The following is a 13,984-nucleotide window of genomic DNA, read 5'->3' on the forward strand; positions in this document are numbered from 1 at the left end:
TTTTTTTTTTGAGACAGAGTCTCTGTCACCCAAGCTGGAATACAGTGGCATGATTTTGGCCCACTACAATCTCCACCTACCAGGTTCAAGCAATTCTTCTGCCTCAGCCTCCTGAGTAGCTGGGATTACAGGTACACACCACCACACCCAGCTAATTTTTGTATTTTTAGTAGAGAGGAGGTTTCACCATGTTGACCAGGCTGGTCTTAAACTCCTAACCTCAGGTGACCCGCCTGCCCTGGTTGGCCTCCCAAAGTGCTGGGATTACAGGCAAGAGCCACCGTGCCCGGCTGAGAGTAGGGTTGTTTTTATTGTTATCAGAAAGAATCTTTAAGGCTCATGTACTACCTCCCAAATACTAGCAGACGAAGTCAAGGGCAGGGTCATAGTAGGGAACCTTATAGCTGGTAATCCTGCTTACCTCTTACTAGTTCAACAGTGGTTCTGTTGGTTTTTAAGAAGTTTTTACATAAACAATTGTACCATCTAGAGATAATGATATGTTTGTCAGTTCCTTTCTAATATTTTTTACCTTTTTTTCTGAAATTTGTGTTATGTAAATGTGGTAAGTTTCAATACTACCCTTCTCATTTCTACCAAGTTTTTCTACTTGCAGAAGCCAGTATGTATGTATGTATGTATTTAAGACAGAGTTTTGCTCTGTCACCCAGCCTGGAGTGCAGTGGTGTGATCTTGGCTCACTGCAATGTCTGTTTCCCAGGTTGAAGCGATTCTCCTTCCTCAGCCACCTGAGTAGCTGGAACTACCGGCACACGCCACTACACCAAGCTAATTTTTGTATTTGTAGTAGAGATGGGGTTTCACGATATTGGTCAGGCTGGTCTCCAATTCCTGACCTCAAGTGATCTGCTCACCTTGGCCTTCCAAAGTGCTGGGATTACAAGTGTGAGCCACCACGCCTGGCGCCAGTATTTATTTTTAAAATTCAACATTTAAAATTACACATTAGAGTTGATTTTTTTTGGGGGGGAGGGGTTCTGTGTGTACAGCTCTATTCATGTTAATGTATCTATAGATTTGTATAACCACCACCACGGTGAGGATACAGAACAGCTAAAATACCCTTACCCTATCCTGTTTGTCGTCATATCCTTCTGCCACTCCTAAACCCTGGCATCTACTGGTCTTTTCTGTCACTATACTTTTGGCCTTTTTGAAAATGTCATATAAATAGGGTCATACAGTAAGTATGTAGTTTTTCAGATTGGCTTCTTTAACTTAGCATAGAGAATTTTTGATTTATCTAATTGGTTACCTGTATCAGTAGTTCATTCCTGTTTATTGCTGAGTAGTAGTCCATTGTATGGGTGTATCACAATTTGTTTATCTGCAGTATTGCTTTTAAAACACAAAATTCAAATAATGCGAGTGATTAGGCAAAACTTGTAATTTTATCTTTATAGAATCTGCAAGAGGCAGTGATAGTGAAGATGAAGTTTTACGAATGAAACGCAAGAATGCAATTGCATCTGATTCAGAAGCAGATAGCGACACTGAGGTGCCAAAAGGTACCCCTATTATTTCTTTTATATATTTGTGTATATTTCCATATCTCTTTCTGCATTTAATGTAGTGCATTTCTAACCTTAAGTGTGTTTATCCCACATTGTAAGACCCACAGAAAAGAGTGTGGATATACTCAGTGTATTTGGAGAAGTTATACAGTTATGAGAAGCTGCTTATGCTTAATTAGTTGAAGAATAATCTGCCACTTTGTTTGTAGTTTTTATTTATTTTATGAGATGGAGTCTTACTCTGTCACCCAAGCTGGAGTGAGTGGTGTGAGCTCACCTTACTGCAACCTCCGCCTCCTGGGTTCAGTCAGTTCTCCCGCAGCCTCCCGAGTAGCTGGAATTACAGAAATGCATCGACATGCCTGGCTAAATTTTTTGCTTTTTTGGTAGAGATGGGGTTTCACTATGTTGGCCAGGCTGGTCTTGAACTCCTGACATTAAGTGATCCACTGAACTCAGCCTCCCAAATGCTGGGAGCACTGACCCCAGTCTGTTTATAGTTAGAGTGAATTCATTATTAGAGGGCTGACCTTCTTGTTGGGATGGAGATTACAATGTCCATTTTTCAGTTTGAATAATGACAGTCTCGGTGTTTTGTTCCTAAGTTCTTAACAGATGAAGAAACTGATATTTTGAGCTGTGGGTTAGACAAAGAGCTCATAAAAACCCAGTGTTGGCCAGGCATGGTGGCTCATGCCTGTAATCCCAGCACTTTGGGAGGCCAAGGCGGTGGATCACTTGAGGCCTGGAGTTCAAGACCACCCTGGCCAACATGGTATGAAACCTCATCTGTACCAAAAATATAAAACATTAGCGAGGCATGGTGTTGTGCATCTGTAGTCCCAGCTACTTAGGAGGCTGAGGCATGAGAATTGCTTGTACTCGAGAGGCAAAGTGGAGGTTGCAGTGAGTCAAGATCACACCACTGCACTCCAGCCTGACCAACAAGAGTGAAACTGTCTCAAAAGAACAACAACAACCACCCGATATTATAAGTTGGAAGGATGAAAGGAGTTCTACTAACTGGGTGTGGTAGCTCCCTTTCTCATGCCTCAGCCTCCCAAGAAGCTGGGATTATAGGTACCCGCTACCACACCCAGGTAATTTTTGTATCTTTAGTAGAGATGGGGTTTCACCATGGTGGTCAGGTTGGTCTCAAACTTCTGACCTCAAGTGGTCCACCCACCTTGGCCTCCCAGAGCACTGGGATTACAGGCATGAACCACGGTGCCTGGCCTGTAATTTTGAATCTGGATAGACTTATGGAAAATAGGTGTCTGTGGAGTGCTTGAGCCCCAACTTTGAGCATCTAGACTGTAGGAAACATTTGGGATCCTGGAGAATAAAGGAAAATGGAAGAACAAGGATCCTGAAAATGAAAGGAGAAAGAAGTGCCACCTGTGCAGCTTGCCTTTTACTAGATTTGCTCCCTTCCCTCTCCCCACACTCTGGTTGAGAGCCAGGCTGAGCATTATGTTTTGGGTGGTTTTCTGGTGCTGGTCCAGAAACCTTGGGAATGTGCTGAAGTGATCAGCTGTGAAGAACCTTAGTTACAAATAGTAACACTAATGCCTTTTTCCTTCTGCATTGAAGATAATGGTGGAACCATGGATCTATTTGGAGGTGCAGATGATATCTCTTCAGGGAGTGATGGAGAAGACAAGCCACCTACTCCAGGACAGCCTGTTGTAAGTAAATTACTAACGTTAACTTATTCAAGGCCAAGTACAAAGTTTCAGAGGTGAAGGGTCTCCCCTATTCCAGGAAAGGAACTTGATAACTGAATTCTAGTCTGAAAATACAATGAACAGATGGCTTTCTTCATTATGTAGGGAACTCTTGGTTACAAGGGGGAGTGGAAATAACTGCCAAACATGAGATTGGCCTCATGCCTTAGGGCACTGAACTGTGAGGACTTGTGATTTGAGAACCGTTGACTTGAATGTTTTTCTTGATCTTGCCAAGAAGTGTCTGCTGTGTTGATAATCTTCTTTGTTTTTAACTGTTAGAGTGACTTCATATTGAAGTATTAATTTCACACTTTTGTTGATGAGCATTTGGAATAGAGATTTATCATAAAGGAGATAGTTTCTCGTACTGAGGTATCCAAATTGATCTTGTTTCCCATTTTGCATGTGGGTGGTTTGGGATGGGGATTGGGAGCTTCTTTAGTCCTAAAGTGATATCTAGTTATGTTTCTTGCACCCCAGAGTAATTAAAGTGTGAAAGTTGAAGGAGACCATTTCTAAGGTCCCATCAAGCTGTAAACTTCTGTTTCTTTCACTAGGATGAAAATGGATTGCCTCAGGATCAACAGGAAGAGGAGCCAATTCCTGAGACCAGAATAGAAGTAGAAATACCCAAAGTAAACACTGATTTAGGAAATGACTTATATTTTGTTAAACTGCCCAACTTTCTCAGTGTAGAGCCCAGGTAAGGAAATCAATTAAAATTTTTTCAGGATGTCGAATAGAAATACATAGAATGTTTATTTTTATTTCACACTGAGTTGACACATCACAAAAATGGAAAATTGATCGTGTATCTCTGAAAAAAATTAGTCAAGCACATCCTAAGATAGAAAAAGTATATATTGGTAAGGGAGGCTTTTAATGCTATGATTGTTTTTAGCAGTTTGATACTTTCTTATGAATTAACAGACACTGCAAGTCTTCAAGATATTTTTAAAATCAGTACAGCCCTGAAAAGGCTGAAATTGAAAAGTGATGAAATTTGCTAGAGAAATGCCCATGTCCACTGTAGCAGCTATTGCTGGTCTAGAAAATGTAATGGTTTTGGACAATTAAACAGTGTTGATGGGTATTATTTACTAAGTTTACTCAAGCTCTTGTGCTTTAAAAAAATTTTTTTCCCAGGCACAATGATGTGGAAAGCTAGAGCGTATGTAGCCTATTCTTTGGCAGAGTGAATATTTACCCTTGCTTGTACTTTATTTCAAGCAATGTGTATTAACAGCAAATTTTAAGAAGTATAATTTCTGGCTGGGCGAGGTGGCTCACATCTGTAATCCCAGCACTTTGGGAAGCTGAGGCGGGCAGATCACATGAGGTTGAAACTTTGAGACCAGCCTGACCATCATGGAGAAACCCCATCTCTCAAAAATACAAAATTAGCTGGGCGTGTTGGCGCATACCTGTAATCCCAGTACTCAGAGGCTGAGGCAGGAGAATCGCTTAAACCTGGGAGATGGAGGTTGCGGTGAGCTGAGATCACACCATTGCACTACAGCCTGGACAACCAAGAGCAAAACTCCGTCTCAAAAAAAAAAATTAAGTAAAATTACTACTTCTTTGAAGTTAAGCATGAAGATATTTGATCATTATTATTTTTAAAATTATGATTTTTTTGATATAATGGTGTTTATTAATAGAGATGTTATTACATAGCAGTAATTTTTTTATAAAATATTATTAATAGTTTATTTGGAAAACAATTTGTAGACCTTTTGATCCTCAGTATTATGAAGATGAATTTGAAGATGAAGAAATGCTGGATGAAGAAGGTAGAACCAGGTTAAAATTAAAGGTACCATTCCATGCTTTTTCCTTTTTTTTCCTTTTATAAAGTAAAACCTGGAGATAACTAATTTGAAACTTGAGCTTTTGAAAGTGATTTTTTCACCTAACACTTCACCATATGGCTGTCTTATGTTATTTTGATTGCTTTTGTTAACTATTAGGAGAAAATTTTATTGTACTAAACTCCCCTTAATGCTTCTGTTTGATACCTTATACCATCTGGTCCCACTATCCAAGGACGCCCTCTAATCTTTTAAGTAAGGAGGATATAGGTTAAGTAGAAGTTTCACCTTTTTATTTTGAAACATGGTCTTGCTCTGTCATTCAGGATGGAGTACAGTGGTGCAAACAGCTCATGGCAGCCTCGACCTCCTGCGTTCAAGTGATCTTCCCATCTCAGCCTCCCGAGTAGCTGGGATTACAGAAAACATGCCACCACACCCAGCTTTTTTTTTTTTTTTTTTTTTTTTTTTTTTTTTCCCAGTAGAGATGAGGTCTTGCTGTGTTGCTCAGGATGATCTTGAACTTCTGAGCTCAAGTGATCCTCCTGCGTTGGCCTCCCAAATTGTTGAAATCACAGGCGTGATTGCTACTGCACTTGGCCAAGTAGACATTTTAGAGTTGAGTTGTACAAGGGAACAAGAGATGGTTGAATGCCTGATACGAAACTGGAGTTATGTATTTTCAATTTTTTTTTTTTTTTTTTAAATAGAGACGAGGTTTCACCATGTTGGTCAGGCTGGTCTCAAACTCCTGACCTTGTGATCCACCCGCCTTGGCCTCCCAAAGTGCTGGGATTACAGGCGTGAGCCACCATGCCCGGCCTCGTATTTTCAATACTTATATCTGAAGGATTTCCTGTAAACTTCTTATTTTCCAATGGTTATCTTTTTTTTTTTTTTTGAGATGGAGTCTTGCTCTGTTGCCTAGGCTGGAGTATAGTGGCGCCATGTCAGCTCACTGCAAGCTCCGCCTCCTGGTTCAAGCAATTCTCCTGTCTCTGCCCCCTTAAGTAGCTGGAATTAAAGGCACATGCCACCATGCCCAGCTCATTATTGTATTTTTAGTACAGACAGGGTTTCACAATATTGGCCAGGTTGGTCTCGAACTCCTGACCTCAGGTGATCTACCCACCTCGGCCCCCAAGTGCTGGGATTACAGGTGTGAACCACGGCGACCAGCCTCCAGTGGGTATCTTAAATAGTATTAGATTGTTAGGAAGGGTAGGAAGGAATAGTCTGGCATTTTTTAGGGGCTAAATTTTTATGTTTCTAATAGTACCATCTCTTCAATTTGGTGGATTCACAACTACTTCAGTAACCTTGATATAAGATGGTTTCTGTCCAAAAGCTTTTCAGTAAGACTTCACTACTCCTCTTAATGGAAATGCAAATCAAATGAGAAAATCAAGATAAACAGATGTCAATAATTTGTTCAAGATCATATATAGTCAAAAGATATAGTGCTTAGACTGTTGTTTTTTTTTTTCCTGTCCACCTTCCACCACTCATCTACTCATCAGTTTATCAGCCCATCTGTTAATATGATTTCCTTGGGTCATGTGGAGGTATTGATATTTAGGCTTAGCATTCTGAAGTTTTCGTGGTTGTTTTAGTGCCTTTGGCTTTAATTCTCCTGCTTTTCATTGTTTCGTGTCATATATATGTATAAACTAATATAGTAGTTCCTTATTTACTTACTTTTTATCAATTTATTTAATTTTTCCTTTTTCTTACCTTCTGTCTATCATGATGCCACAGCTAGTATCAATATATCTATTATATTTTTAGACCATGTGATACCAGATTCTAACATGGGTATTAAAGTTTGTAAATAAGGCTGGTCATGGTGCATCATACCTGTAATCCCAGTATCTTGGGAGGCTGAGGTAAGAAGACTGGCCAGGGCCGGGCGCAGTGGCTCAAGCCTGTAATCCCAGCACTTTGGGAGGCCGAGGTGGGTGGATCACGAGGTCAAGAGATCAAGACCATCCTGGTCAACATGGTGAAACCCCGCCTCTACTAAAACTACAAAAAATTAGCTGGGCATGGTGGCGCGTGCCTGTAGTCCCAGCTTCTCAGGAGGCTGAGGCAGGAGAATTGCCTGAACCCAGGAGGCGGAGGTTGCAGTGAGCCGAGATCGCGCCATTGCACTCCAGCCTGGGTAACAAGAGCGAAACTCCGTCTCAAAAACAAAACAAAACAAAACAAAACAAAAAAAAAAGAAGACTGGCCAGGAGTTTGAGACCAGCCTGAGTAACCTAGCAAGACCTTGTCTCTACTAAAAATAAAAAAAATTAGCCGGCAGAGTTGGAGCATGCCTGTAGTCACAGCTACTCTGGGAGGCTGAGGCGGGAGGATTGCTTGAGCCCAGGTGAGGCTGCAGTGAGCTCTGATTGTGCCATTGCACTCCAGCTTATGCAGCACAGTGAGACTCTGTTTCAAAAAAAAAAAAAAAAAAAAAAGGTTTATCAATAAATATTTTACCCTAAAATTTCAGCGCATCAGACTACAAAATGTTGGTGTTTAACTTAAACTGTTGCCTTAAAACCTTGGTGTGTGATAGGAAATAACCCTGGACCTTTATTTTCTTGAGTGATGTTTGAGACTAGGCTGACCAGTCTTAAAGTATGGTGTAGTTAATTCTTTAAGGAACAAGGAACCAGGGAACCAGCTTATGTACCTCTCTGAGGTCCCCTGTCTTTAGAAGTACTTTTATGTGTCCTTCATCCAGGTAGGGTAAGACCTAGCAGTGTGTCTTATTATAGCATCATTACTATTTGAATCACTTTATATAATAGAAATCGTTCTTCAGAGTGCCATTGAGAATGGCCTATTTGTGTCTTTATGTGTGGCTAACCTATTGTATGAGAGGGAAGGCAGGAATAGTGACAGATTGTTTTAATTCCTAAGGAAAATTTCAAACATATGCTAATGTATTAAGAATAGTATAATGAACTGTGTCATGTTCCTGTGACCCACTTCAACAGTTCTCAAGTTGAACAATCTTTTGTCATCTGTATATTCCCCACCCCAGCTTCCCCAGACAGTTTTGAAACAAATTTCAGATATGACATCCTATTTAATTCATGAATATTACTGAGTTGTTCAGTCAGCAGACTTTATATTTATTTGTGAGGAATAAATAAGGAAAGGGGAAAAACTGGAAGGGGGAATCATTAGGACCCAGTTACACAGACATTTGCATCTCACGCAGTGGAGATCCAGGCAGTCTCTGTGGGACTGGGGACAGCTGTGTTTAGGACTGATACTGGGGGACTAGGCAGAGGGAAGCACGGTCTTGGCAGTTTTCACATTGTTGGCTTCTCTTTGTCTGCAGCCAGCGTCATTCTCATTCTCCCTATCCTTGAATGTCCTGTTTTTACTCTTCATTGTTATTTTAGTGGGTTTCCAGGAGGCAGCAGTGATAAATTGCATGCGTTTGGCATGCCATGTTTTCCTGGAAGTCCCACTGACTTTAATTTCAGTAACAGTGGTTTTCATTTGCCAACTCTTGTGTTTTTCCACCATGCTGATAAGATAGGCTCTAAACCTATTGAAACCTAGGGTTTTAATTTTCATAGGGCACTTATTTATCCTTAACCATATATGGGAGTTTATCTCTCTGTGCCAGTAGGCAGAGTTTTGGGTCTCATTTTTATAGAGTTTTTAGTTCTGTGAGAGAACCTGCTTTAATTAGGGGTTTCAATTTAAAATTTCTGCCTCACATGGACCCAAGTTTTATTGTCTGTCCCTTGTAATTCTAACTGTATCTTAACACATCTTGGGGTTACTGTACGTTTAGTATCTGCTATCTGCTCAAATGTTCTAAGTTTTCTCTATTTCTGATACTAGGAGCTCAGAAATTCACTTATGCATGTTTTTCCCCTCCTTTTAATTTATCCAGCATATCTAGGTGATTAAGAGGGTTTCAGTGTTATTCATTATCCTGCCACACATACATCTGTCATCTCCGTATGCTTATTCTGTGATTATGTGTCTCTTGAGGAAAAAAGATGCATAGAGTCATTTAAACTATAATTTTCTAAAGTACTTGTGTTGTAAAACAGGTAGAAAATACTATAAGATGGAGGATACGCCGGGATGAAGAAGGAAATGAAATTAAAGAAAGCAATGCTCGGATAGTCAAGTGGTCAGATGGAAGGTGAGCACAAAATGCCTGAAGGGTATTGACATACCCAGAGTGGGCAAGAGAGATCAAGTTTTGAAATACTTTTTGTTTTTAAATTTATTATTATTGTTTTTGGAAATGGGGTCTCACTCTGTTGCCCATGTTGGAGTGCAGTGACATGATAATAGCTCATTGGAGCCTCAAACTCCTAGTCCCAAGTGATCTTCCCACCTCCCAAGTGGCTGGGACTACTTGGCATGCACCCACCCTGTGTGACTTATTTAAAAAAAAAAAAAAAAAAAGGCCAGGTACAGTGGCTCATGCCTGTAATCCCAGCACTTTGGGAGGCTGAGGGGTGGATCACAAGGTCAGGAGTTGAAGACCAGCCTGGCCAAGATGGGGAAAACCCGTCTCTACTAAAAATACAAAAAAATTAGACATGGTAGGGGGCACCTGTAATCCCATCTACTTGGGAGGCTCAGGCAGAGAATTACTTGAACTCAAGAGTTGGAGGTTGCAGTGAGTTGAGATCGTGCCACTGAATTCCAGCCTGGGTGACAGAGTGAAACTCTGTCTCAAAAAAGAATTCCATGGACAGAAGATATGTTGCTTAGGTTGGTCCTGAACTCCTGGGTTCAGGCGATCCTCTCACCTCCCAGAGTGCTGGGATTACAGGCGTCAGCTGCCACATCCAGTCACAAATTGACATTTTAGAAAAATTTCCCTTCACTGGAAATGTAGTAGAGCCTGGTAAATGTCCCAGCATGTGTGACTTCTTTGTAGTCACTTTTTCTCATCATGACGTCTTTCTTATTTTCTTTCCTTCTGAATTGTTTGTAAAGAGAGAAGATAGCAGTTGAATCACTTTTTCTTTTTTTTTTTTTTTTTTTTTTTTGAGATGAAGTCTTTCTCTGTCACCCAGGCTCTAGTGCAGTGGCACGATCTCGGCTCACTGCAGCCTCCGCCTCCTGGGTTCAAGCAGTTCTCCTGCCTCAGCCTCCCGAGTAGCTAGGACTATAGGTGCGTGCCACCACGCCATCTGATTTTTGTATTTTTAGTAGAGTTGGTGTTTTACCATGTTGGCCAGGGTGGTCTCAAAACTCCTGACCTTGTGATCCACCTGCCTCAGCCTCCCAAAGTGCTGGGATTATAGGTGTGAGCCACCATGCCAGCCTGAATTACCTTTTAAGTGAAGTAAGATGGTAGAGTGAAAGCTTTATGACTTTAGTATATGAAATGATTCTTCTTTCCAGCATGTCCCTGCATTTAGGCAATGAAGTGTTTGATGTGTACAAAGCCCCACTGCAGGGCGACCACAATCATCTTTTTATAAGACAAGGTACTGGTCTACAGGGACAAGCCGTCTTTAAAACGAAACTCACCTTCAGGTAACTGTTATTATTATTATGTATTATTTCTTATGGTAAAAGCAGTGAAACATAGATGATTCCGTAATGCTTGCCTCCTGATTGATGTAACCCCACAGTATAATTCAGCAAGAACCAAGATCTGGTGCATCATTCTGAAGGTTCAAAGATTATTTTGTCAAATACACTATAAGTTGCTATTTCTAAGGGAACCAGGTCATGCTAACCAAACTTACAAGAGACTGTTAGGTAAACCAGAATGTCAGTGTATTTAATTCCATTGATTATCATAACTGCCAAGAGACCTAAAATACATGGGTCTGTTAGCCAGTGTGTCCTTTGTTTTTAGTGAAATTGACCTGGAAGACTAATGATAACTAGAGGTTGTTGTTGTGCATGCAATTGAAAGAAAGGCATTGAGCTGGTTAGCGTGAGACGTGCCATCCCAGTGCTGTAGGCCTCGGCATCTAATACCACTGCAGAGATATGTCCTCCAAGCAGACTGGAATACTCAGCCGGTGAGGGCACTTTCCTTCTCTAGACTGAGTAGGTGCTGCATTGAGATGTTCATGTTTCTTGTTTCTTGGCTATAAGCAGACCATCCTCTTTGGGTAATGCTTATCTTTAGAGGGGGCACAATAATGTTGGTTATGATTTAGCTTTTTGAGATTATAAAGGTCAACATACAGGCTTTGGAATCAGTTAGACTCATATATGAATCCAATTTCCATTTGTATGACCTTGTGCCACTTTCTTAACCTCTTTTTGCCCCAGTTTCCCAAATCTATAAAATAGGATAGTTATAGTAACAATATTAATGTATTAGTATTAATTAAAAGTGATGGTAAGAACCACAGTTACTTTTGCACCAACCTATAGTATCCAATTAATGCTGCTTGAACATATCTATTTATTGCTTCTAGAAGGTAATCATACAATACAGTCTTTTTTACTTCAACCTTCTGTTTTTCATTTATGGAATAAGAATATCTCAGTGAGCCACAGAATGAAGAAAACTCACAATCTTCTACCTGGTATATTCAGTCAAGTGTCCCTGTCTATTTTTTCAGGTGACTAGGAAATGATCACTGGGCTCTTACTTCTGTGATGTGGGTATCACTGGCTCACAAATGCATTGGTAAATAATGAGAGTCTCTGTTTCTTTCCTGGCAGACCTCACTCTACAGACAGTGCCACACATAGAAAGATGACTCTGTCACTTGCAGATAGATGTTCAAAGACACAGAAGATTAGAATCTTGCCAATGGCTGGTCGTGATCCTGAATGCCAACGCACAGAAATGATTAAGGTATGTTTGCTAAGTGTTACCCTGGGATTGTTTGGTATATTAGGAAAGCATTTCTCAAAATGCTTGTTCATCATCTCTTATTGGCCCATGTTTTCCTCTTTCCAGCTGACATGAATAGGGAGCTGGTTTCATTTCCTCAGCATTTGCCAAACAATGGGTGATGTGGCAATGGTAGTAAAACAGACACAGGGCTCAGGTTCTCTCGTCACCAGGCCCTGAGAGTTCAGCAGCAAACTGGTGATTGAAATATCTGAATTTGCATGTATAAGTTCAAAGATCATTAAGTCATCTATGCTTTAGAATCCATGTCAGAAGTCTGTGGAGATACTAGAGAGTAGTGTAAAATAGAGAACAGACCAGGAGTTCGAATGAGAGAGTGCCTAAAGTAGACTCTGGTAAAGAATAAGACAAGTGGCCGGGCGCAGTGGCTCATGCCTGTAAGCCCAGCATTTTGGGAGGCTGAGGTGGGCAGATTACCTGAGTTCAGGAGTTTGAGACCAGCTTGGCTAACATGGTGAAACCCCGTCTCTACTAAAAATACAAAAATTAGGTGGGTGTGGTGGTGGCTGCCTGTAATCCCAGCTACTCGGGAGCCTGAGTCAGGGACAGTCGCTCAAACCTGGGAGGCAGAGGTTGCTGTGAGCTGAGATCATGCCATTGCACTCCAGCCTGGGTGACGGAGACTCTGTCTAAAAACAAAAAAAGGAAGAATAAGACAAGCTTGTGGGTTTTTAAGGTCAATTTGTAACATTCTACCTGGTATATTTTCAAATTTGATCCAGCTGTTAATTGGGCATAAGTTTATTTGGGGCATTGCACCTAAACGATAGAGCATATGCTCGTACTGGCCGTTGGCCTTTCCTGCAGCACTTGATTTGAGAAGCCATATGCAGTGGTACAGGCTTATCATTTCTCCTTTCCATCTGCTCTAAACCCTACTAGATTTTGACCTTTGCCCAACCTGCCTTTTGTGATTACATTGTTCAGTACAGCAGGGCATGGTGAGGCTAAGACAGTTCAGTTGCCTCAGGGCCTTTCTTACTAATCTTACAGTCAGGCTCTCCTGAAGGTTTGGCCCTGAGCCATTGCTTTTTCTTCCATCCCGTATTTGTTTGTGGAGACAGATTAAACAAGGTCCAATAGCAGTATGTAACCCAGTGGTATATAGGGGCATTTGCTTTGGAGCTTGGCTTGTTCTCTTTCCCACCTTTTCTGTGCAGGCTAAGGGAGCTGGAGAAACCTGCAGATTCCAGTCTCAGCATTACTGGAGAAGCTCTTGAACCACTTTTAGCATCACCCTACAACCTCTTCCATATCCCCAGCTCCCGCAGAAATGTAGGCAAGGAGTCAGTTTGTTCTTAGTTCCTGTACCACTGACAGTGATTTTTACTCTAACCTCAGTGCTGCCACATACTACTTAAAATAGTCTGTTTCACAGAATTGCTAGCAATAGAATTGGTGTTGTATATGATAATACAGAGCAATTGGATGAGGAAGACCTTCAAAGAAATGCCAGAATATCCCTGAAACCTACCCAACACCACTCCCACCCCTAAACTGGTTTAACATCAAGGTGCAGAATGCCAGGCAGTGCAAAGGAAATGAAAGCTCTACCTTGTGGCTCTAGGACACTCCCCAGTCTGTCATAAGGATCCTTGAGGAGCTCTCTGGGTTGAGGGGCTGAGGGGCTGGGACCAGAATATCTGGGAACTATGAGAGTTTGGTAGAGCTGGGGCAGATCAGGTGTCTGTGGTTCAGAGATGAACAGGAACAGCTTCTGCTGCTCCAGGGAGCCAGTTTAGGTGTCTGCTGGGCATGGATGGGGTCTCTCAGGTGGGTTGCTTTTCTTTGGGCTGAGTGGCAGCACAGAACACCAGGACAGCTGCCAAGGACACACGTGTGCCAATGCCAGTTGGGCTGGTTAGTGTCAGAGCTCCCTTCTGCTGCTTTGCCCTTGCATTGCGTTCGCACCTCCAAACCAAACCACAGGGCCCATGTGGAGCCACAAAGGTGTGATGGGGAACACAGGCAGGACAGCTATTGTCCTGGACCAGAAATTACGTGCTATTTGTGATACAAGTGGGTTCAAGTGGGCACAAAAGT

General features: G+C 41.5%; 1 protein-coding gene across 3 annotated transcripts in view; it reads left to right on the plus strand.

The window, feature by feature from the left end:
• The window catches only part of LEO1 (LEO1 homolog, Paf1/RNA polymerase II complex component), a 31,506-nt gene that overhangs the window by 5,851 nt on the left and 11,671 nt on the right, over positions 1–13,984 (plus strand). For all 3 annotated transcript variants that reach the window (XM_032297443.1, XM_032297444.1, XM_032297442.1), the window contains exons 3-9: positions 1,425–1,529; positions 3,129–3,223; positions 3,823–3,968; positions 4,997–5,081; positions 9,144–9,238; positions 10,459–10,593; positions 11,746–11,881. In XM_032297443.1, coding sequence (XP_032153334.1) covers positions 1,425–1,529; positions 3,129–3,223; positions 3,823–3,968; positions 4,997–5,081; positions 9,144–9,238; positions 10,459–10,593; positions 11,746–11,881 — 797 coding nt within the window. The remainder of the gene's footprint in view (positions 1–1,424; positions 1,530–3,128; positions 3,224–3,822; positions 3,969–4,996; positions 5,082–9,143; positions 9,239–10,458; positions 10,594–11,745; positions 11,882–13,984) is intronic.

Source organism: Sapajus apella, unplaced genomic scaffold (assembly GCF_009761245.1).
Source record: "Sapajus apella isolate SASKATOON/1434 unplaced genomic scaffold, GSC_monkey_1.0 scaffold37, whole genome shotgun sequence".
In the NCBI taxonomy this organism is placed as follows: Eukaryota; Metazoa; Chordata; class Mammalia; order Primates; family Cebidae; genus Sapajus; species Sapajus apella.